This window comes from Oncorhynchus tshawytscha, linkage group LG03, assembly GCF_018296145.1.
Source record: "Oncorhynchus tshawytscha isolate Ot180627B linkage group LG03, Otsh_v2.0, whole genome shotgun sequence".
NCBI classification, from domain to species: Eukaryota; Metazoa; Chordata; class Actinopteri; order Salmoniformes; family Salmonidae; genus Oncorhynchus; species Oncorhynchus tshawytscha.
Genome location: NC_056431.1, coordinates 22,373,934 through 22,397,436, shown reverse-complemented (window position 1 = coordinate 22,397,436; position 23,503 = coordinate 22,373,934). Strand labels below are relative to the sequence as shown.

General features: G+C 44.1%; 1 protein-coding gene across 1 annotated transcript in view; it reads right to left on the bottom strand.

The window, feature by feature from the left end:
- The window catches only part of LOC112246081 (igLON family member 5), a 170,147-nt gene that overhangs the window by 10,075 nt on the left and 136,569 nt on the right, over nucleotides 1-23,503 (bottom strand). Inside the window, exons 3-5 of the mRNA XM_042312420.1 lie at nucleotides 13,898-14,130; nucleotides 11,975-12,094; nucleotides 421-552 (exon numbers count right to left, since the gene is read on the bottom strand). Of these exons, the coding sequence (XP_042168354.1) occupies nucleotides 421-552; nucleotides 11,975-12,094; nucleotides 13,898-14,130 (485 nt within the window). The remainder of the gene's footprint in view (nucleotides 1-420; nucleotides 553-11,974; nucleotides 12,095-13,897; nucleotides 14,131-23,503) is intronic.

Below are 23,503 nucleotides of genomic sequence, written 5' to 3'. Positions count from 1 at the left end.
GCGAACAGAGTGCCCCATGGACGCAGTGGGGTTATTGTATGCGCAGGCATAATCTACGGACAACGAATACAATTGCATTTTATCGATTGGCAATTTGAATGCACAAAAATTCCATGACGAGATCCTGAGGCCCATTTTGAGGCCCATTTGTTTTTAACGGTATCTGTAACCAGTCATGTGAAATCCACAGACTAGGACCTAATGAAGTTCATTCAATTGACTGATTTCCTCATCTGAACTGTAACTCTGCAAAATATTTTAAATTGTTGCATGTTGCGTTTATATTTTTGTTCAGTATAGTATTATCTTATGAGAGGTATACCATGTGTGGGATGTCTGTGTCTGTGATTGTTTCGTTGTCTGTCTGTGTGTGTGTCTGTGAGTGCATGCATGTGTTTTGTGGTTTGTCGGGACACTCACAGTTGACGGTGACCTTGACCTTGCGTATGTCGGGCTGCGTCACTCCGTTGTTAGTGATGCACTCAAACTCCTCCGCCTGATGCCGCTTGATCTCTGTTATGTCCAGGAACTCCCCCTCACTCATTAGACCATCTGATTGGACAAAGGACAGGGTCAAATGATAGCGTTTAGAGGTCATCACAGGCTGAAATGTACGTCAAGGTCGATTAAATCAATTAGTGTGAAAGTATCCATTTTTGTCCGCTAGATGCCACTGTTGCTAATACTGCCACCACACACAAATAACTGCAATAGTGTTGCGCTCCACTTTCTGGAGAACAGAGTTTTGAAATCAGTGGAATGCCCGGTGGAAGCAGAGTATGATAGCTAAGGAGATTCTAGAGTTTGATTGCAAATATGCGAATTAGGTTGAAAAAAGAAACCCCTGTCTACAGTAAAAAGGCAAACTCGGCGCCATCATTCATTGAGTCAGATGGCTCATTCATCACAAAACCCACTATGTTGCCAACTACTTAAATTAATTTTCATTTGGCAAGATAAGTAAACTTATGTATGACATGCCAGCAACAAACACTGACAGTACACATCCAAGTATATCTGACCAAATTATGAAAGACAAGAATTGTACTTCTGAATTCCATAAAGTCAGTGTGGAAGAGGTGAAAAAAATGGTGTTGTCTATCAACAATGACAAGCGACAGGGGTGTGACAATCTGGATGGAAAATTACTGAGGACAATAGTCGGACAATGTTGCCACTCCTATTGGCCACATCTTCAATTTAAGCCTACTGGTTAGCGTGTGCCCTCAGTCCTGGAGGGAAGCTAATTCTGCTACCCAAGAATAGTAAAGCCCCTCAAATAGCCGACCAATCAGTCTGTTACCAACCCTTAGTAAACTTCTGGAAAACATTGTGTATGACCAGATACAATGCTATTTCAGAGTAAACAAATTGACAACAGACTTTCCGCACGCTTATAGGGAAAGACACTCAACAAGCACAGCACTTACACACATGACTGATGATTTGGCTGAGAGAAATTGATGATCAAATTATTGTGGGGGCTGTCTTGTTAGACTTCAGTGCAGCTTTTGACATTATCGTCTGCTGCTGGAAAAACGTATGTGTTATGGCTTTACACCCCATATTATAATGTGGACAAATAGTTACTTGTCTAACAGAGCACAGAAGGTGTTCTTTAATGGAAGCCTCTCAAACATAATCCAGGTAGAATCAGGAATTCCCCAGGGTAGCTGTTTAGGCCCCTTACTTTTTTCTATCTTTATATACGACATGCCACTGGCTTTGAGTTAAGTCAACGCTATACACGTCAGCTACTACAGCAACTGAAATGACTGCAACACTTAACAAAGAGCTGCAGTTAGTTTCCGAATGGGTAGTAAAGGAAAATGTTAGTCCTAAATATTTCCAAAACTAAAAGCATTTTATTTGGGACAAATCATTCACTAAACTCTAAACCTCAACTACATCTCGTAAATAATAATGTGGAAATTGAGCAAGTTGAGGTGACTAAACTGCTTGGAGTAAACCTGCATTTTAAACTGTCATGGTCAAAACATATTGATACAACAGTAGCTAAGGCTGCTCTGCCTTCTTAACAACACTATCAACAAGGCAGGTCCTACAGGCCCTAGATTTGTCGCACCTAGACTAATGTTCAGTCGTGTGGTCAGTTGCCACAAAGAGGGATTTAGGAAAATTGTAATTGGCTCAGAACAGGGCAGCATGGCTGGCCCTCAATGATACACAGAGAGCTAACATTAGAATACTTGGAAACAGCTTGGACACCCACGCATACCCCACAAGACATGCCACCAGAGGTCTCTTCACAGTCCCAAAGTCTAGAACAGGCTATGGTAGGCGCACAGTACTAAACTCAGCAAAAAAAAGAAACGTCCCTTTTTCAGGACCCTGTCTTTCAAAGATAATTCATAAAAATCAAAATAACTTCACAGATCTTCATGGTAAAGGGTTTAAATACTGTTTCCAATACTTGTTCAATGAACCATAAACAATTAATGAACATGCACCTGTGTAACGGTCGTTAAGACACTAACATCTTACAGACGGTAGGCAATTAAGGTCACAGTTATGAAAACTTAGGACACTAAAGAGGCCCTTCTACTGACTCTGAAAAACACAAAAAGAAAGATTCCCATTGTCCCTGCTCATCTGCGTGAACGTGCCTTAGGCATGCTGCAAGGAGGCATGAGGACTGCAGATGTGGCCAGGGCAATAAATTGCAATGTCCGCACTGTGAGATGCCTAAGGTAGCGCTACAGGGAGACAGGACGGACAGCTGATTGTCCATGTAGTGGCAGACCACGTGTTACAACACTAGCAGTAACACTCCATAATAGGCTGAGAGAGGCTGGACTGAGAGCTTGTAGGCTTGTTGTAAGGCAGGTCCTCACCAGACATCACCGGCAACAACGTCGACTATGGACACAAACCCACCGTCGCTGGACTAGGCAGGACTGGCAAAAAGTGCTCTTCACTGACGAGTCGCGGTTTTGTCTCACCAGGGGTGATGGTCGGATTTGAGTTTATCGTCGAAGGAATGAGCGTTACACCGAGGCCTGTCCTCTGGAGCGGGATGGATTTGGAGGTGGAGGGTCCGTCATGGTCTGGGGCAGTGTGTCACAGCATCATTGGACTGAGCTTGTTGTCATTGCAGGCAATCTCAACATTGTGCATTATAGGGAAGACATCCAACTCCCTCATGTGGTACCCTTCCTGCAGGCTCATCCTGACATGACCCTCCAGCATGACAATGCCACCATCCATACTGCTTGTTCTGCGCATGATTTCCTGCAGGACAGGAATGTCAGTGTTCTGCCATGGCCAGCGAAGAGCCCGGATCTCAATCCCATTGAGCACATCTGGGACCTGTTGGACTGGAGGGTGAGGGCTAGGGCAATTCCCCCACAGAAATGTCTGAACTTGCAGGTGCCTTGGTGGAAGAGTGGGGTAACATCTCACAGCAAGAACGGGCAAATCTGGTGCAGTCCATGAAGAGGAAATGCACCTCAGTACTTAATGCAGCTGGTGGCCACACCAGAAACTGACTGTTACTTTGGATTTTGACCCCCCCTTTGTTCAGCGACACATTATTCCATTTCAACAACGGGGAGTGTGAAGAGACACACACACAGTTACAAACACATGCAAACTCATACATTGTGATATTGTTGTATGGTGGTATTAAACATTTTGTATTGTAGATATGAAGTGGTGTGATAATGTTATATGATGTACTGTTTTATCATTTGTTTAATATGTAATGTAAGTGCTTTAATATGTTTGGACCCCAGGAAGTAAAAGTAATGGGGATCCTAATAAATACAAATACCTCTTTAAACTAAGTGCAACCGTGGCATCCGTGACAGAGAGGGAGAAGCGTTCATCCATGACTACAGGCAAGAGCGTCAAGCTAGGCTCATTTTCAGATATTATACAGTACCAGTCAAACTTTTGGACACAACTACTCATTCAAGGGTTTTTCTTTATTTTTTACAATGTAAAATAACAGTGAAGACATCGAAACTATAAAATAACACATATGGAAACATGAAGTAACCAACGAACTGTTAAACAAATTATTCAAAGTAGCCACCCTTTGCCTTGATGACAGCTTTGCAAACTCTTGGCATTCTCTCATCCAGCTTCACCTGGAATGCTTTTCCAACAGTCTTGAAGGAGTTCCCACATATGCTGAGCACTTGTTGGCTGCTTTTCCTTCACTCTGCAGCCCAACTCATCCCAACCCATCTCAATTGGGTTGAGGTCGGGTGATTGTGAAGGCCAGGTCATTCGATGCAGCACTCTTTCACTCTCCTTCTTTGTAAAATAGCCCTTACAGCATGGAGGTGTGTTGGGTCATTGTCCTGTTGAAAAACAAATGGTTGTCCCACTAAGTGCAAACCAGATGGGATGGCGTATCGATTCCGAATGCTGTAGTAGCCCTGCTGGTTAAGTGCGCCTTGAATTCTAAATAAATCACTGACTGTGTCACCAGCAAAGCAACCCCACACCTCCTCCTCCATGCTTCACGGTAGGAACCACACATGAGGAGATCATCCGTTCACCTACTCTGCGTCTCACAAATACATGGCGGTTGGAACCAAAAATATCAAATTTGGACTCATCAGACCAAAGATATTTTCCAGATAGACTGACCTTCATGTCTTAAGTCTTAATGTAAGGATGGACTGTCATTTCTCTTTGCTTACTTGAGCTGTTCTTGCCACAATATGGTCTTGGTCTTTTACCAAATAGGTCTATCTTCTGTATACCACCACTACCTTGTCACAACACAACTGATTGGCTCAAACGCATTAAGAAGGAAAGAAATTACAGAAATTAACTTTTAACAAGGCACACCTGTTAATTGCAATGCATTCCAGGTGAACACCTCATGAAGCTGGTTGAGAGAATGTGCAAAGCTGTCATCAAGGCAAAGGGTGGCTACTATGAAGAATCTCTTGATTTGTTTAGCACTTTTTTGGTTACTTTATGATTCCATATGTATTATTTCATAGTTTGTATGTCTTCACTATTATTCTACAATGTAGAAAATAGTAAAAATAAAGAAAAACCCTGGAATGAGTAGGTGTGTCTAAACCTATGACTGGTACTGTTCTTTTTTAATTTAGTCAGAAAGTAATTTTCATTGTAAGTTAAAGCGTACTGTTAGCCAGCTAGCTAACGTTAGCTGGCTGGCTCACTAGCTAACATTACGTGTATGACCTGTGTAGTAATATTATTTGTATCTCAGAGCCATTTGCATTGCTAGTTATAGCCTAACGTTAGCTAGCTAGTTAGCTAACATTGAATCTAGTTGGTTAGCTACCTGCAAGTTGATGCAGCATCGTAACATTATGAGTTGGGATTATGGTTCATTTTGTAGCTAGCTAGCTGCATGTCTAAACAAAATATTCCACTATGCAAGGTACCATGTCACTGTACCGTTTACACATTCTGTTTTCTGTGCATGTGACAAATAAACTTTGATTTGATTTGATACAGTGTGTGTTTACCAGTGACGGTAATGTGAAGAACAACATGACCTGCATTAAAGTCAAATTAGATTATAACGTTAGGCCAACGTGTCCAAACTCAATAATTCTCTGGTAGAATGCCCTGCTTTTATTTTGTCACACTCACAACCATAAGCTATTTTCTGTAATTTGCTTGCCGTTAACTTGTAAATAATGAGCGTGATGTGAGTTTATTGTCTTGTAATTTAACATTAGCTTGCTAGCTAACAAGCTAGAAATGAACCAAAGTATTGCTAAGAAAGTTGCTTTAAGTTGCCTGGTTAGTAAATACATTTTTAAACTAATGGGTTTATTGGTGTTAAAATACACCAGTTATGCTATTTTGGACCACCAGGCTGCCGATGTCATGTATGTGAATCCTTAAAGAGATGGGTGGGGCTAAGGCTTAAGAGGGTGTGAACAATACTGAATGGGTGCTGACAAAGAACTTTCCAGTACGTGTACAAAAACATTCAAGGGCTATTTTCTCAAAAGTGGGGTTACAAGTTTATCAACTTTCAAAGCAGCATTACTTTCCCATTCAATCAATCAAATGTATTTATAAAGCCCTTTTTACGTCAGCCGATGTCACAAAGTGTTATTCAGAAACTGTAGTGTATGACATACCATTGTGCTTGCTCTGAGTTTCGACTTTTATCCTATGGAAAAAACACCATGTGTTGCTACTTAAGACCGAATCGAGCTGGTCGGTCACAAATGGATCACAATATTGTCTTTTCAACTTTGGGTAGAAAACCAATAGCTTTTGCTCATGACGAGATGAAATGTGGCAGCAGCAGGAACAGCAGCATCAAGTGGGAAAAACTTGGTTCTTCACAATAATTTATGGTAAAGAATACAAGCTATTTTCTCTGAACAGGGGAATAAAACCATCAACAGATTCACAAAGGTTGAAGAAGCAATACTCCAAGCGCAGCTCCGTACTACTTGTTGTTGGGTTGGGATTGGTGCGGGGTGTGGTAGGTCTGTGGGTGACTGGTCTGTGGATGATTCCTCATGTCTTACTCATTGTTAGAAATAATTATGGTCCAAATTGGATGTTAGGTACTATATTTATTGAAAATGATATGAATCCTATAAATTAAAAGGGCCAATCAATTAGCTTAATTTCTCAGAGATCAAATTATATTCCTTCCATTTGGTGCCTAATGAACATGACCCAGGTGTAAAATAAAGTTGCCCTAGATGCTGATTTATGGTCAGTTTGGGGGTTTTGCCAGGTTAGGATTGGAGGAGGTGGAAGCTGATCCTAGATCTGTGTTGGAGTTACTGAATGTCCGTGAGCAACAAATAAGCAGATAGTGAAGCTAGGGACTGAGGCTTGACAACAATGTTACATCACTACTTCACAAAGCCTCAACAGAAATAAGTAGGTATTTATTTCTAAACGTTGGCCACACCAAACTCGACAGGGGTAACAGTGTGTGCGTCACTATGCAGTAAGAACAATATGGGGCTGTTATGTGGCGTTGACAAAACTCCCTAGTGCCCTGACAAGCAAATTAGTCTGTCGCTCACTTCAGCAGCCCTCGTTTTCCTCTGGCGATGTGACGGCAAAAGTCTTTACCGAGTCAAAGAGGCCGGCAGGCTAGAATATATTGGCTTCATCCGCGTAAGGGAATGGATGCAGAGGTGTTATTAGAAGGACAGCGACGAGAGGGAACGTTGAGGAAACGTTGCCCCTTTGTGTGTCTCCACAAAGCCAGCTGTCTGTCTGGCAGCCTCCAAGCTCCAACACCATTAAGCTTCCTATTTTCCCCATTAAAGAAGCCAGGCTGTGGAACACGACTTGGTACATAATCTGTCTGCTAACAAGGAAATCCACAGCTTAAATTGCTGCTCAGTTATCATAATACAAAAATGTAAAAAGCCAGCCAGTCAGTGGACCACTGGCCTCCACACACACACATACACACACACGCACATGCGTACACACACGCGCACACACACACACACACACACACACACACACACACACACACACACACACACACACACACACACACACACACACACACACACACACACACACACACACACACACACACACACACAGTGTTGTCGAGAAACCCCCCCCCATACACACATGTGCCTGCACCCGGGTAACAACTGACGCAAGACACTCTAAACGGTAGCGATAATTCCTGTCAGAGATTAGCGCGGAGGTTCCAATTGAAGATTATACTGGGGGATTATTAGCTGCGGCTACTGAGCTGGAGATGATTATCTGCAGCTGCTGCAGTGGCGGTACAGCCTGCCGCCCGCCACCCTGTAGCGAGTAGTGGCAGCGGGGGCGAGACGCGCTGGGGGTTTACAGCAATGTTATTCACTCATAACATTAGCCTAATACATTTGGCTCCCTTGTGACATCTCCGACGACGCTGGCTGAGCACCCACTCTGCCCCTGAGGAAGAAGGGAAGGCAAGGGAAGGGACAGAAGCCAGAGATCCAAATCACTGAGACACAACCAAGGCTGCCGAAGACATATTTAAAGAGACTGGCCTAATATATTATAGACGGCTTCTAGAAAGGAGGGAGGGAGAGAGAGAGAGAGGGAGAGAGAGAGAGAGAGAGAAAAATACAAAAAGAAATCTAAATAAATAAAATCTAATTTGGTCGAAATCTAAATAAAGAGAAAGGGAAGTCCGGTCGGGGTATTTCATGTGCACTTTTGTGACTAGTTTAATTCTCAGCAGCTGTATGATGTAATATGTCAGAGCACAGCATCCTCCTTACCCCTCCCTTCATTCCCTGCTTCTCTCTGACTTATCGCTGACCGTTCCTCCACAGCGAGATCATATCAGGGAATCAGTCAGTGAATTTTCAGTGAATTTTCATAGCTCTCACAATGGCCTGTAAAATAGTACAGCTCCATCAGATGCTTACACAGACACTACTGGAGGAAGACCTAGGGCTGACTCAGATTTTAAAATAAATAAAAAATCTGCATTTTTTTTATTTGATCTTTATTTAACTAGGCAAGTCAGATAAGAACAAATTCTTAGTTACAATGACGGATTAAAAAAAGGCAAAAGGCCTCCTAAACAGTTCCCTATTCCTTATTTAATGCATCACTTTGTCCAGGACCCAGAGGACTCCTCTAGGGCTCTGATTAAAAGTAGTGCACTATATCAAATATGGGCTGCTTATATTTCTCCTGTTTCACACATGTACAAGTATGAAATGGAAATGTGTTCTCTGCTTATCCCACTCCCCCTAAGAGTCAGGTCATGGCCAGGGATTAGCCACTATTGACAGTGACCCTGGAGCAATTAGGGTTAAGTGCCTTGCTCAAGGGCAGATTGACAGATTGTTTCACCTGGCTGGGGATTCTAACAAGCACTCTTTTAGTTACTGGACCAATGATCTAACCGCGAGGCTACCTGCCACCATACAGCAACTGAAAGGTTGCATGTTTAATCCCCTACTCTTGAGCAAGGCATTGCTTCAGGGTTGCTGTCAATAATGGACGTCCGTTAGAACACTCGTTCTCTTTGTCTTTTTTTGTCTCTCCGTTTCTCTCTTTCTCTGTTCATTTTTGTCTTCCTCTTTCTCGCCTTCTCTCTCTTTCTCTTTTCTCATTTCCTTTCTCTCTGTCTCTCTCGTCTGCATTCTTTATCTTTCCCTCTCCCTCTCTTTCCCTCTCCCTCTCTCTCTCTCTCGCTCTCTCTCTCTCTCTCTCGCTCTCTCTCTCCTTTCTAGAAGCTATAATATATTAGGCAAGTCTCTTTAAATATGTCTTCTGCAGCCCTGGTTGTGTCTCAGGGATTTGGATCTCTGGCTTCTTTCCCTTCTTCCCCGGGGGCAGAGGTGGGTGCTCAGCCAGCGTCGACGGAGATGTGTGGGGGTGCCATTTCAGACGCAGGCCTGGACTCCCACCACCAACCAAACACTTAGAATAGACCTGCGGGGAAAAGAGGAAGCCAGACGGAGGGTTGAAAGGAAATAGGTCAAAGTTTAGATCTGCCCTGCAGTGAAACTGTAGTCCATTTCCCTATAGGACGTTGACACTTTATGAGCACTGAGCAGTCAGACTCAGTTATACGAGTTATATTGCAGTGGAGTGTTTCTGTCGCAAAGGTGGTCTGGTTCCTTCTAGCTCCATCAGCAGTAGTCGAGCATCTGGCAGGCATTGTTTGTTTGACTGAGACCATAGTGAATGGAGTCTGATGCGATGGAGTGGGTGGGCCAGAGAGCATCGATGTGGTGTGCTGTTTGGCGATTAAGTGAAGAGTGTGTGAGTGAGGGCATTTGTCTGTGTTAATGTATGTGTGTGTGTGTGTGTGCGCATCTTATCTAATGGATGAGATGTCCAATGATAAGAGCTTGATGTCTCAGATTTAATGGGGGTTCAGGTGATGTCTGTGAAAGAGTGTGAATGGGGATTGAGATGGTATCAGTGAGAGATAAAGTGGGCAGGAACAGTACTAGGAGCAGTGTTTACACGTCTGGGTTGTATTCATTAGGCTTCCATTGGAAGAAAATGGACTGACACAGGGAGGGACTACCTGTTGTTTTCCGTTGCAAAATGTTTTAAAACTATTTCTGTTGCCAGCTCTAATGAATAAGGGCCCTGGTGACCAGGGGAAAGATGCCCCCGCGGGGCCACCATGCCAGGTGCAGAGGACTGTCTTAACGTTGTGTGTGTCTACACCTATGTAGGGGTCCCACTGTAATCTATCCACCGATGCAGTGTCTGAATAGAGTGACAGGTGCATTGTCTTGACGGTGTGTGTCCCGACTCCCTCCACCCAGGCGGGACACCCCACTACCACTTTGTCTCCCACCCACTGCAGTGTCTGAATAGAGGGACAGATGGTTCGCAGCTTCTCACTGTTTCTCTAGGCTTCTCTTTCCCCTCCCTCTCTCATCCCCATCACCACTCCCCCAGCAGCCCATGGCTTCGCTGCAGTGACTCCCACAGAATAACAATGCCGCCATATCTCACACTGCAAACTGAAGGGGTGTGTGTGAGGGAACGAGGGAGGGGGAGTATAGTGATGACAAGGAAGAACTGCTGTACATCTGCAGACAAGCACAGCAAGTGGCTGTAATGTACTTTAAGGGTGTGCGCGTGCGCGCGTGTGTGTGTGTGTGCGTGCGTGTGCGTGTGTGTGTGTGCGTGCGTGCATGCGTGTGTGTGTGTGTGTGTGTGTGTGTGTGTGTGTGCGTGCGTGTGGTGCGTGTGTGTGTGTGGTGCGTGTGTGTGTGTGTGCGTGTGTGTGTGTTATCAGGCCATAGAGAGAAGATGGAGCAGGACTCCCAGCTACTTCCAAGCTGTTGCACCCCCAGCAGGTCACTGTAACACAGTGTAACACCGTGCTAAACCTATCTAACGCCTAGCAGGGTAACCTCAACATGCTCAACACATTCTATGAGATGCATCAGCATGAAATAAATCATTTAAAAGCTTACCATTGACGGTGGCGGACATGGTAATAGGATAGGAATCATTTCACGAACAAATCTAAATGGATATGACTTAGCTTGTTAGACGTTTTATCACGACCACCCTCGAAACCAATGTATAAATAGTGTTCTAATGACAAACATCATTTTTAGCATTGTTGACATGGTGAAGGCGGTGACAGTGAGGATGGTGACAGATGCTGATGATTGTGGCTGGCATGCATTATTTGTGGATAATTATGTGTGATGTGATGTGTGGGTGGGTGTGTGTGGGTGGGTGTGTGGTGTGTATGAGAGGGAACTAGCAGCCACAGCTTGGGTGTGATGGAAATGGTAACACGGGCAGGTGACAGAGACAGGAGACAGTGGACATGGGACACTTAAAGGGACTGGGACAGAGGGTAGGGGACGATGACAGAAACCAAGGACAGAAACAGGGGACAGGCAGCGGACAGAAACAAGGGACTGGGAACAGGGACTAGTTAGTACAACTACGACAGCGGACAAAGGACACGACACAGAGACTGGGAAAGGGAGGGGCAACTGGGAGAGGAGACATGAGGACTGGGTACTACGACAGGAGACAGAGACTGGTAAAGGGACAGACAACTGGGAGAGGAGACATGAGGACCGGGTACTACGACAGGGGACAGAGACTGGTAAAGGGACAGACAACTGGGAGAGGAGACATGAGGACTGGGTACTACGACAGGAGACAGAGACTGGTAAAGGGACAGACAACTGGGAGAGGAGACATGAGGACCGGGTACTACGACAGGAGACAGAGACTGGTAAAGGGACAGACAACTGGGAGAGGAGACATGAGGACCGGGTACTACGACAGGAGACAGAGACTGGTAAAGGGACAGACAACTGGGAGAGGAGACATGAGGACTGGGTACTACGACAGGAGACAGAGACTGGTAAAGGGACAGACAACTAGGAGAGGAGACATGAGGACTGGGTACTGTGACAGGAGACAGAGACTGGTAAAGGGACAGACAACTGGGAGAGGAGACATGAGGACTGGGTACTACGACAGGAGACAGAGACAGGCGTCTTACATTTGTTCTCCTTCCAGGTGACAGTGGGTTCAGGTCGTCCCACCGCCAGACAGAAGAGGTATACGTTGCCCCCCTCGTTCACTGACACGTCTTGGGAGATGTTGACGATTCTGGCTGGCACTGCAAGACGAAAGAGTTGGGTTTTGTTGACAGTCATGACTTGACAAAAAAGTGGAACTAGACCTAAGCTGCCCTCCCCTCACTGTTTGCAAGGTATAAACAAGGTATAAAACTGAAATGACAAGCATAAAAGCAAGGGGTCACCAAAAGAAAAATACTACTAATGACAAACACGGATTCTCTGACTACTATTATAACAAGACAAAGCTATAGAATGTTCTTCACTTTGGTGTTGAATATAGGGATGGAAATCTTCACTCAAGGTCTAGAAGTTTCTCTGTTTGGTAGTTGCTTTGTTTTTTCCTTTTCACAGCATGACCACCATCAAATGCTGTTTTGCTCTAAATTGCCATTCCAGAGCAGGCACTATGCATATAGTTAGATAGATAACTAGATGGCCCTTGAATTTAAATGGCCCATTATCGTTGCTTTTAATGAGCTTGGCCATGAGGCTGTTTTTCTGCGAAGCATCTAACTACAGGATCCCATTTTTAACTCTGGCCAGGCGAAAATACGCTTGCGATAAAGCAAAGATTGGAGCCATCGCTACCCCACCATGGCCATCACAGTTTGATGCAGTGACTCTGGGGTGTAATTATATTGTGTGATATCGCGGTTAAGACTGAAATTGGAGGCGACTTGGAAACTAGGGAAACATGGTCATCTGTGTGCCCATTTGCCCTGCGGATAAATGCTTCTCCTTGGCGCCTGCACTGTGTGAACAGTCTGTTGGAGAGTGGCTGGCTTAGCCTTCTGGGTAATCCTGCCTGCACCCTGCCTATATACAGACACACACGCATGCAAGTACTGTATTCACACACACACACACACACACACACACACACACACACACACACACACACACACACACACACACACACACACACACACACACACACACACACACACACACAGTCACTAGACTGCTGAAACGTGCCCAGCTTGCTCTCTCTCTCTCCATCTCTACAGCAGCATGTGTGTGTGTGTGTATGTGTGTGTGTATGTGTGTGTGTGTGTTGGCTGTTGATATATACCCTAATATTTTTCATTTTTATTCCGCCGGTCTTGTATTACTGTGATATGCTAGTACACAAGGTACAATATACATAACAATTGACACATGCAGGGAGAAAAGGTCTGCAATCCATCAGCCGAGCAGCCGGGCGCCAATAAATCACGTCACTCAGGATCAGTCAAACTCTCACTCACTCCACCGTTGCCTTGACGATAGGCCCAGATCTGGTCCTGCACTGTCAATTATTCAGTCAGGCAGTTGGACAGCCTACTGTATAGCCGCCCATATCGTCTTACCCACTTACCCCAGGATCTACCCACCCTTCTCAGTTCTGAGGTAAACTTGCATCAGTGCTAATGTATTGGCTCGAGGCACAGTTTCTAAGGACTCGGTTGGCTGCCTTCTTTGCTCAGTCCAAGGCTCCATCCACTGCACAACACTAACAAAGGCCTTGGGTCACTTTACATTTTTTTGTAAAGTAAAAGTAAAGCTGTGTTTACAATTGCTGGACTAAAACCTGGAGGTGAATAAATAATCCCGTAAATAAAGTGGTACGTGCCCATTACAGAACCAAGTACAATAAGTACTGTAAACACATTCAAATATAGCAATTAAAGGGCTAATACATCTAAATATTTGCATACTTACCCTGTAAACAGTCAATGGACAAAGAGAAAGATAAAGTCATGCTTTTTCGGTTTCCCCCTGGCTGTTGTCACCAAATCCTAACTCGTTATGCTGTTCTTGTCCAGAAACATGCTGTTCCCCCCCCCACCAGGGAGACTCACCTTGGACAATGAGGAAGACGTGGGCTATGCGGGGCTTGTTGCTGGCCTGGAAGCTGCATGTGTACAACCCCTCGTCAGCCACCTCCACCCTCTCTATCTGGATGGAGAAGTCACTAGTGTTACTGTTGACCAGCGACACCCGTCTGTCCAGCGACCACTTGTCTGTCCCCGCAAACAGGATGTTTGAGCGGTTCAACCACGCCTTGTGGGTCACCTCCTCGTCGATTTTACACCTTTGAGATGGAGGGGGGGGGGAAACAGGGGATGAGACAAGACCCAGATAATTTATTAATAATCATTTATTTCACTTGAATAGCGCTTTTCATTACAGAAAATAATCTCCAAGCGTATAACAATTAAAACAAAGAAACAACACATTTAAATTTAGATGGTAGAGATGGATATTGAATGTCTCTATTTGGCATGGGATGAAAGGCTGGGAGTTGAGGCAGTTTGGATTGGAAAGGCAGTGTAGCTTCAGAGGAGGGAGGGGGCATCAGTAGAACAGACAGAGAGAAACAAAGACAGTCTGACAAACAGGCCCGGAGCGCTTTTTCAGTGCACCGCATCTGCTTTTCCTCCATATGACCCGCTCTTCTGTAAGTACTGGTCCTCCATTGCCTGGGTTATGCTACGGCTGCTGAAAAGTGCACAAAAAGCCACCACATCTTGGCAGTGGTTAAGAACAGTCCCCGAGCCTCTTCTGCCATCTCTGGCCACAGCATCCAGTACTTGTTTTAATTCTTCTCGATAGATGAAGCTATAAAGCCGGGGCTGCATTATTTGAATCCAAACAGCCAGTTAACTAGCTAACTATAAGACAAAAATATGACTTTTGATCCCAATTCTGCAACTCTGAGACTCAAGACCACAAGATGTACAGTAAGTGATCAACCCCCACAACAGTCAACCCTCTCCCCCTCCAAAAAACAACAAAAAAGTACATAAGTACAATATTTACAGAGCTCTCTGCCTAGGTGACCACACGGCGCCAGGGAAACTACGGAACATACTATACATATATTGAGGTGAGTCTGTATGTGCTTATGTATGAACAAAGATAGCATAGACATTTTTGAGGAGGAGCAGAAGTGAACCCTGGAACCCCAAAGAACATCCGATGCGTTTGAAAACAACTGCTGTTCCATTGCGGCTGTAAAAGGCTAGCTAGATAAGCTAGCTAACGTAGTGTAGTTGTTTTCCCCTGCTCAAAATACGACCGAGGACAAATCTATTTTTGAAAATGAAAGTTGACAGATTTCCCAAAGAAGCATCGCAAAACAATTGCCTGCATGGAAAGTAAAATTAGTAGCGGGAGGTGGCGGCTCCAGGATGATGTGTATAGTTATAGAACAAGATGGCCCGCACGCTGTTAAATCTCCCAATTCACTGATTTATTGACAACGTTTTGATCCGAAACGGATCTTGGTCAGGTCAAACTAACTGAGTGCTCATGTCCCAAAATATACACATTTCACCTCATGTGACCATTTGCGGACATGACGCATGGTGGGTGCAAAAAAAAGTTGTGTATCTCTAATCATTTAATAACAATGAGATGGGTACACGTAGTAGTTCCAGAAAATAATATATATTTACAAAATGACCTAGTGGGTAACCTGGAAGGCAAGACAAATCAAAGTGACATATTAATGTAAACTCTAGGAGACGTGGTACACAAATGGTGAATCTAATACAATTCTCTAATTACAATTCTCCTCAAAACTAGAACTTTTAACATGTTCGATGCCAATGTGTCTCAAATAGCTAATGTTGTGACGAGCCTGCATGAAATGCGCAGCCACAAGGTTTCTCTGATCAAGGGTCCTGATATGACTCCTGTGTTCTGCTATCCTTGTTTTCAGAGCTCGTTTTGTTTTTCCTACATAGCATAGACCACAAATACACATGATCAGGTATATCACATTTTTTGTATCTTAATGGCCTTGCCCGTAATAGGGTGATTGAACATTGTGCATTTGTTCGTAAAGTTACACTGGGTACATCCGCCACATCTAAAGTCTGGCACACCGTCTGGCACATTGTCTAGAATGGTATCACGTGCCACTGGAGGAAGATCAGACCTCACCACTGATGTTGGGGGAGCGTCTGAAGACGACCTGTGGAGGCTTTCACCTTTTTTCCCCAGTTGTGGATCAGTGTTCAATATGTGCTAGGGCTTTTTAATAATGTGGTCAAACTGTTTACCAAGTGGGGAGTATTGAAGGAAGCATTTAACACGTTGGTCAGGAGGGCGGGGAGGTTTGGGCGTGAGGCTGTCATCCTTGGTCATATTTTTATAACGTTCCCTTGCGTCTTGCAGCCATTCCTCTGGGTAACCCTGCTGTCTGAAATGCTAATCCAGACAGTCGGCTTGTTTGTCATAGTCACTCTGTGTTCTACAAATCCTGCGTGTGCAACTGTATTGGCTAACGGGGAGGCTCTTTTTTTAGGGGTGTAGGGTGGAAGCTGTCTCCTCATAACAGGGAATTCCTGTCTGTCGGCTTCTTGTATAGATCCGTGCTAAAACCATCCCCTCCCTCTTAATCAAAATGTAAAGAAAACGTATTTCATTCGCATCAAAGGTGAGGGTGAATTTCAAAGGTTTACTGCTTGTATTGATTAAGGAGTGGAATTGATGAAGTTCTCCTGCTGTGCTCTGTAATAGAACAAATACGTCATCAATGAAGCGTTTGAAGGCCCAAATCCCTGTCATTTGCGTGAAGAGAAGACGGGAAAAAAAGAGGACAGAGGTTGGGCTGCAGTCTGAGGATTCTTAGGCGATTGAATAAACCCCCATTGCCATCCGTTCTCCTAGCTAACATGCAATCATTGGAAAATAAAATCGACGACCTACGACGAAGATTAAACTACCAACGGGACATTAAAAACTGTAATATTTCATGCTTCACCGAGTCGTGGATGAACGATGACATTATCAACATACAGCTGGCTGTTTGTATTAATGTCCTGTTGGCAGTTTAATCTTCCTCGTAGGTCATCGATTTTATTTTCCAATGATTGCATGTTAGCTAGGCAGGATAGAACAGCGGCGTCTGGTAAGGCAAGAGGGGGCGGACTATGTTTATTTGTAAACAACAGCTGGTGCACGATATCTAAGGAAGTCTCAAGGTTTTGCTTGCCTGGAGGTAGAGTATCTCATGATAAACTGTAGACCACACTATCTACCTAGAGAGTTTTCATCTGTATTTTTAATAGCTGTCTACATACCACCACAGACCAATGCTGGCACTAAGACCGCATTCAATGAGCTGTATTTCGCCATAAGCAAACAGGAAAACGCTCATCCAGAGGCGCTGCTCCTAGTGACTGGGGACTTTAATGCAGGGAAACTTAAATCTGTTTTACCAAATTTCTATCAGCTCTCCCTCACCCTCCATTTGGCAAATCTGACCATAATTCTATCTTCCTGATTCCTGTTTCCAAATCAAATTAAAGCAGGAAGAACCAGTGACTCGGTCAATAAAAAAGTGGTCAGATGAAACAGATGCTAAGCTACAGGACTGTTTTGCTAGTACAGACAGGAATATGTTCTGGGATTCCTCCGATGGCATTGAGGAGTACACCACATCAGTCATTGGCTTAATCAATAAGTATATCGATGACATCGTCCCCACAGTGACCGTATGTACATACCCCAACCAGAAGCCATGGATTTACAGGTTACATCCGCACTGAGCTAAAGGCTAGAGCTGCCGCTTTCAAGGAGAGGGACTCTAACCCGGAAGCTTATTAGAAATCCCGCTATGCCCTCCGACGAATCATCAAACAGACAAAGCGTCAATACAGGACTAGGATTGAATCGTACTACACCGACTCTGATGTTTGTCGGATGTGGCAGGGCTTGTAAACCATTACAGACTACAAGGGTAAGCCCAGCTAAGAGCTGCCCAGTGACACAAGCCTACCAGACGAGCTAAACTATTCTCCACTCCAATTTGCATACAGATCTACAGATGACGCTATCTCTATTGCACTCCACACTGCCCTTTCCCACCTGGACAAAAATAACACCTATGTGAGAATTCATTGACTACAGCTCAGCGTTCAACACCATAGCTTATTGATTAGCTTTGAGGGCACTAAGGACCCTGGGACTAAACACCTCCCTCTGCAACTGGATCCTAGACTTCCTGATGGGCCGCCCCCAGGTTGTAAGGGTAGGTCACAACAAATCCGACACGCTGATCCTCAACACAGGGACCCCTCAGTCCCCGCCTGTACTCTCTGTTTACTCATGACTGCACGGCCAGGCACGACTCCAACACCATCATTAAGTTTGCAGGTGACACAACAGTGGTATGCCTGATCACCGACAACAACGAGACAGCCTATAAGGGAGGAGGTTAGAGACCTGGCCGTGTGGTGCCAGGATAACAACCTCTCCCTCAACATGATCAAGACAAAGGAGATGATTGTGGACTACAGGAAAAGGAGGACCAAGCATTCCCCCATTCTCATCAAAGGGGCTGTGGTTGAGAGCGTCCAAGGTCCTCACCAACAAATTAACATGCTCCAAGCACACCAAGACAGTTGTGAAGAGAGCACGACAAAACCTATTCCCCCTCAGGAGACTGAAAAGATTTGTCATGGGTCCTCAGATCCTCAATATGTTCTCCAGCTGCAACATTGAGAGCATCCTGACTGGTTTCATCACTGCCTGGTATGGCAACTGCCCGGGCATCCGACCGTAAGGCAGTACAGAGTACAGTACATCACTGGGGCCAAGCTTCCTGCCATGCAGGACCTCTATACCAGTTCTCAGAGGAAGGCCCTAAAAATGGTCAAATACTCCAGCCACCCTAGTCATAGACTGTTCTCTCTGCCTCAGCATGGCAAGCGGTACCAGAGCGCCAAGTCTAGGTCCATGAGGCTTCTAAACAGCTTCTACCCCAAGACATGACTCCTGAACATCTAATCAAATGGCTACCCAGACTATTTGCATTGTCCCCCCCTCCTCCCCCTCTTTACACCGCTGCTACTCTCTGTTATTATCTATGCATAGTCACTTTAATAACTCTACCTACATGTACATATTACCTCAATTACCTCGATTAACCAGTGCCTGCGCACATTGACTCTGTACCGGTACCCTCTGTATATAGTCTCGATAATTGTTATTTTACTGCTGCTCTTTAATTACGTGTTCTTTTTATTTCTTATTCTTATTCATATTTTTTAAACTGCATTGTTGGTTAGGGGCTGGTAAGCAAGCATTTCACTGTAAGGTCAACACCTGTTGTATTCGGAGCATGTGACTCATACAATTTGATTTGATTTGTTTCCAGAGTCTGATATGGTGCAAGAATGGATTGTTAGGGCTGAAAATCACGTTCCTCTCAAACAACCCCACATACAGATTGGCATAATTTGGTGCCATTTTACTACCCATAGCAGTTCCCTTCTGGTCAATGAATATGTCATTTTCCAATATGACAAATGTCTTAGTCAGAACAATCTGAGCAAGTTCAACAATACAGTTAGTGCTAGTGAGTGTACCAGTGGGTCGATGACTAAGACAGGCTGGGTGGTGGGGGATATTTGTACACAGGGATTCAACATCAGAGCAAGCCATAAGCGTCTCCTCAATGATATTGTGCATTGTCTCGAGGTTGTTAATTATGTCCATAGAACCGCGTACATATGCACGGAGTGACACCACACTGGGTTTTTAGAAAGAAATCTCCAAAAGCAGAAATATTTTCAGTCACTGAGTCAATGGTCACAATAGGTTAATTAAGTTAACCATCTTTAGACTTTTCGAATGGTTTAAAAAAAAGCATGCTGAGGGCAAATTGAGCCACTCTACAAATTATTACTAACCCAAACACAGTGGGGAACAATGAGGGCCTTCTTATAAAATAATAATTATGATTTGAATTATATTATTATTTTTAATTATGTTCAGATTTAATCTCTTCAGTTTTTGTTGGGAAGGGTTAACACTGAAGAGATAAAAGATCCAATCAGGATTTTTCTTTTGTGGTCTCTGGGGAAATCTAGCTAGATAAGTCAGCCATTGGTTAGGCCATCAGAAGCTAGACAGAAGGCATCTGCCATTCAACTGTGTTAGGGCAACATTTCGGAGTGACAGCGCAATCAACCAATCACATTTTGACTTGTAATGGGTGGGACCGATTTTACAAAAAAACATGTGGCTATTTCTGCCTTCTCAAAGGCCAATAGGTCACTGGTAATGGTAGTTTGGCCTCCCGGGTGGTAGTTTGAATGGTAGTTTGGCCTCCCGGGTGGCGCAGTGGTCTAAGACTGTGCCACCAGAGATTCTGGGTTCGAGCCCAGGCGCTGTCGCAGCCGGCTGTGACCGGGAGGCCCATGGGGCGGTGCACAATTGTGCCAGCGTCGTTAGGGAGGGGTTGGCCGGCAGGGATATCCTTGTCTCATTGCGCACTAGTGACTCCTGCGGCGGGCCGGGCACAGTGCACGCTGACCAGGTCGCCAGGTGTACGGTGTTTCCTACGACACATTGGTGCGGCTGGCTTCCGGGTTGGATGTGCGTTGTGTCAAGAAGCAGGCTGGGTTGTGTTTCGGAGGACACATGGCTCTCGACCTTCGAAAAGAGAGTGATTCTTGGTAGTCTTAAACAAATCTACTTTCAAACAAAAGTATACACCTCACACACATGGTTATGGGCTTAAAAAAAGACACCTGTACCATGTGAGTGGAAAAACAAATAGCCGACTAACCAAGACTTCGGACCAAACATTTTCAATACCTGGTTTGCATACCCCTTGTTGCCTTAGTTAGCATTTTCTGGTAGATATCATACATTGAACCGGCTTTCCTACCTACCCTACCCACTACCGATGACATTCTTCTGTGAGCTGCTCCATTTCATAACCAGTTGAGAGCTGTGTGCGTTGGAATGCCCGCACATGCACAGCGCATGTGAATATACTTTACATGCTTTGCGATTGTGCAGGCTACTTTGTGCATCATTTCACTATTGTACTACATAATTGATCAATCGTATATCTCCACTCCACTAATTTGATACGCATCAGTGAGGATTAAGAAGGGAATATACTGAAAGGAAAGTGGTATAAGGCTTGTACTTACATATAGCCTCCACTACACCACTGGCCCTCTGTGTTTTACAAAAAAGTTTACTCTCCTACATGAGTGCGCTGGTATAGCTGTTGCTGTCTTTTCAGCATCATTACTTCAGTCACACACTGAAGGCCTAGGTCCGATAGGTTCGCCACTGTGCAAACATGGCGATAACACAGTGCATTCGGAAAGCATTCAGGCCCCTTCCCTTTTTTCACATTTGTTTACGTTACAACCTTATTCTCAAATGGATAAAAAATAATAATAATCCTCCTCAATCTACACACAATACCCCAAAAGGACAAAGTGAAAGCAGTTTATGAATTTTTGCACATTTATTCAAAATTAAAAACAGAAATAACTTATTTACATAAGTATTCCGACCTTTTGCTATGAGACTCGAAATTGAGCTCAGGTGCATCTTGTTTCCATTGATCATCCTTGAGATGTTTCTACAACTTGATTGGAGTCCACCTGTGGTAAATTCAATTGATTGGACATGAGTTGGAAAGGCACACACCTGTCTATATAAGGATCCCACTGTCGACAATGCATGTTAGAGCAAAAAGGATTGTGTCGAGGCACAGATCTGGGGAAGGGTACCAAAACATTTCTGCAGCATTCAAGGTCCCCAAGAACACAGTGGCCTCCATCATTCTTAAATGGAAAAAGTTTTGAACCACCAAGACTCTTCCTAGAGCTGGCCGTCTGACCAAACTGAGCAATCAGGGGAGAAGGGCCTTGGTCAGGGAGGTGACCAAGAACCTGGTTGTCACTTTGACAGAGCTCCAGAGTTGCGCCGTGGAGATGGGAGAACATTCCAGAAGGACAGCCATCTCTGCACCATCTCTACCAATCAGGTATTTATGGTAGAGTGGCCAGATGGAAACCACTCCTCACTAAAAGGCACATGACAGCCCGCTTGGAGTTTGCCAAAAGGCACCTAAAGGATTCTCAGACCATGAGAAACACAATTCTCTGGTCTGATGAAACCAAGATTGAACTCTTTAGCCTGAATGCATAGTGTCACGTCTGGAGGAAACCTGGCACCATCACTAGCATGGTGGTGGTGGTGGCAGAATCATGCTGTGGGGATGTTTTTCAGCATCAGGGACTGTGAGTCAAGAACGAGGGAAAGATGAACAGAGCAAAGTACAGAGAGATCTTTGATGAAAACCTTCTCCAGAGCGCTCTTGACCCTCAGACTGACATCCGACAATGAGACAAGATCGAGACACTCAAAATGTGGTCTCAAGACTGTCTCGAGTACTACAACACTGACTCAAAAGTTAACTTGATCTGTGCAAGCTCTTTTTTTTTATGTGAACCTTTTTTTAATCCGTTTTTTTTTTTTTGCTATTGGGACTGGGCATCAAATTCCAGAGCCCTTTATTGCAGAGTTGGGTCACTGAGGTGGTCGGTTTTCAATTCACTAACACTTATCATGTGGTTTGTGCAGGCTGAAATTTGGTGAGTCGGATGTTATTGTAAACTTTGAAATTAGAAACAAGCATGGTAACAAGCATTCGTTGTTACACCTCTGTAATTACAGGCTGCAATTACCACCAGTTACAGGGTAACTATGAATGATTACAATTGTTTAGAATACATGTTACAGTGTAATTACATGTGTAATTACATATGTAATTACACTGTAATAAGGACCCTTTAAGAAGTGTTACCATCTTTTTCATTAGACAATTAATGAGGCTAACCATGTTGATGGATACCAGATTTGACTTTTACAGCTACTGTACATGCGTCATGAGATGGATTAGTGCAAGCCCTACCCTTGTAATGAAGGTAGGCCTTAAAGTTTCAATATGCAGAAATTACTTGTTTTCTGGTTGCTAAGATTCTAGTAGTTCGCCTAATTTCAGTTTATGTGACAAAACAAGCCGTGTAGAGAATCATTGTACCATCTGAACTGCTGTGAAATATATTTTAAATAACCAAAAATATTGTATTTTCAGCCTTTTGACATTAGTGTACAAAACCAAAAGCAAAAGATGCTGAAACGACTAAACATAAGAACAGCAAGCATAGAAATAGCGCACATATACCAGATCTACCGCTTCTTAGACTTGCTTTCAAAGACGACGACAGATCTATAACTCAAATTTCTATATGAATTTGGTCAGGTCGCAAATGTCACTATCATGAGTGAGTGCGGAAAGGAATATTTTAAAGGTTCAATTTGAATTAATTTCAAATGACATTTTGATCATCCTGTTGCAATTAGTATATGCAATTCAATATTATCACCACAAAGAGTCAGCACTAGCATTCGTAAACAAACCACTAGCCAGGTCTCGTAATGTAAGGTTTTTAATACATACCTAGCACAAGGTTCATAAAAAAATACAGTATGTTTCTTCATTGAAACTACGAGGGCAATACACCTGGGTAAAATATAGTTGTGTTTTGGAGGAAGCAGATGAAGAGCTAGGAGAGACATTGGTGAGGGGGAGAGAAGGGCTGATAGTGGTAGTTACTGCTGCTACCTAACTTTTGATG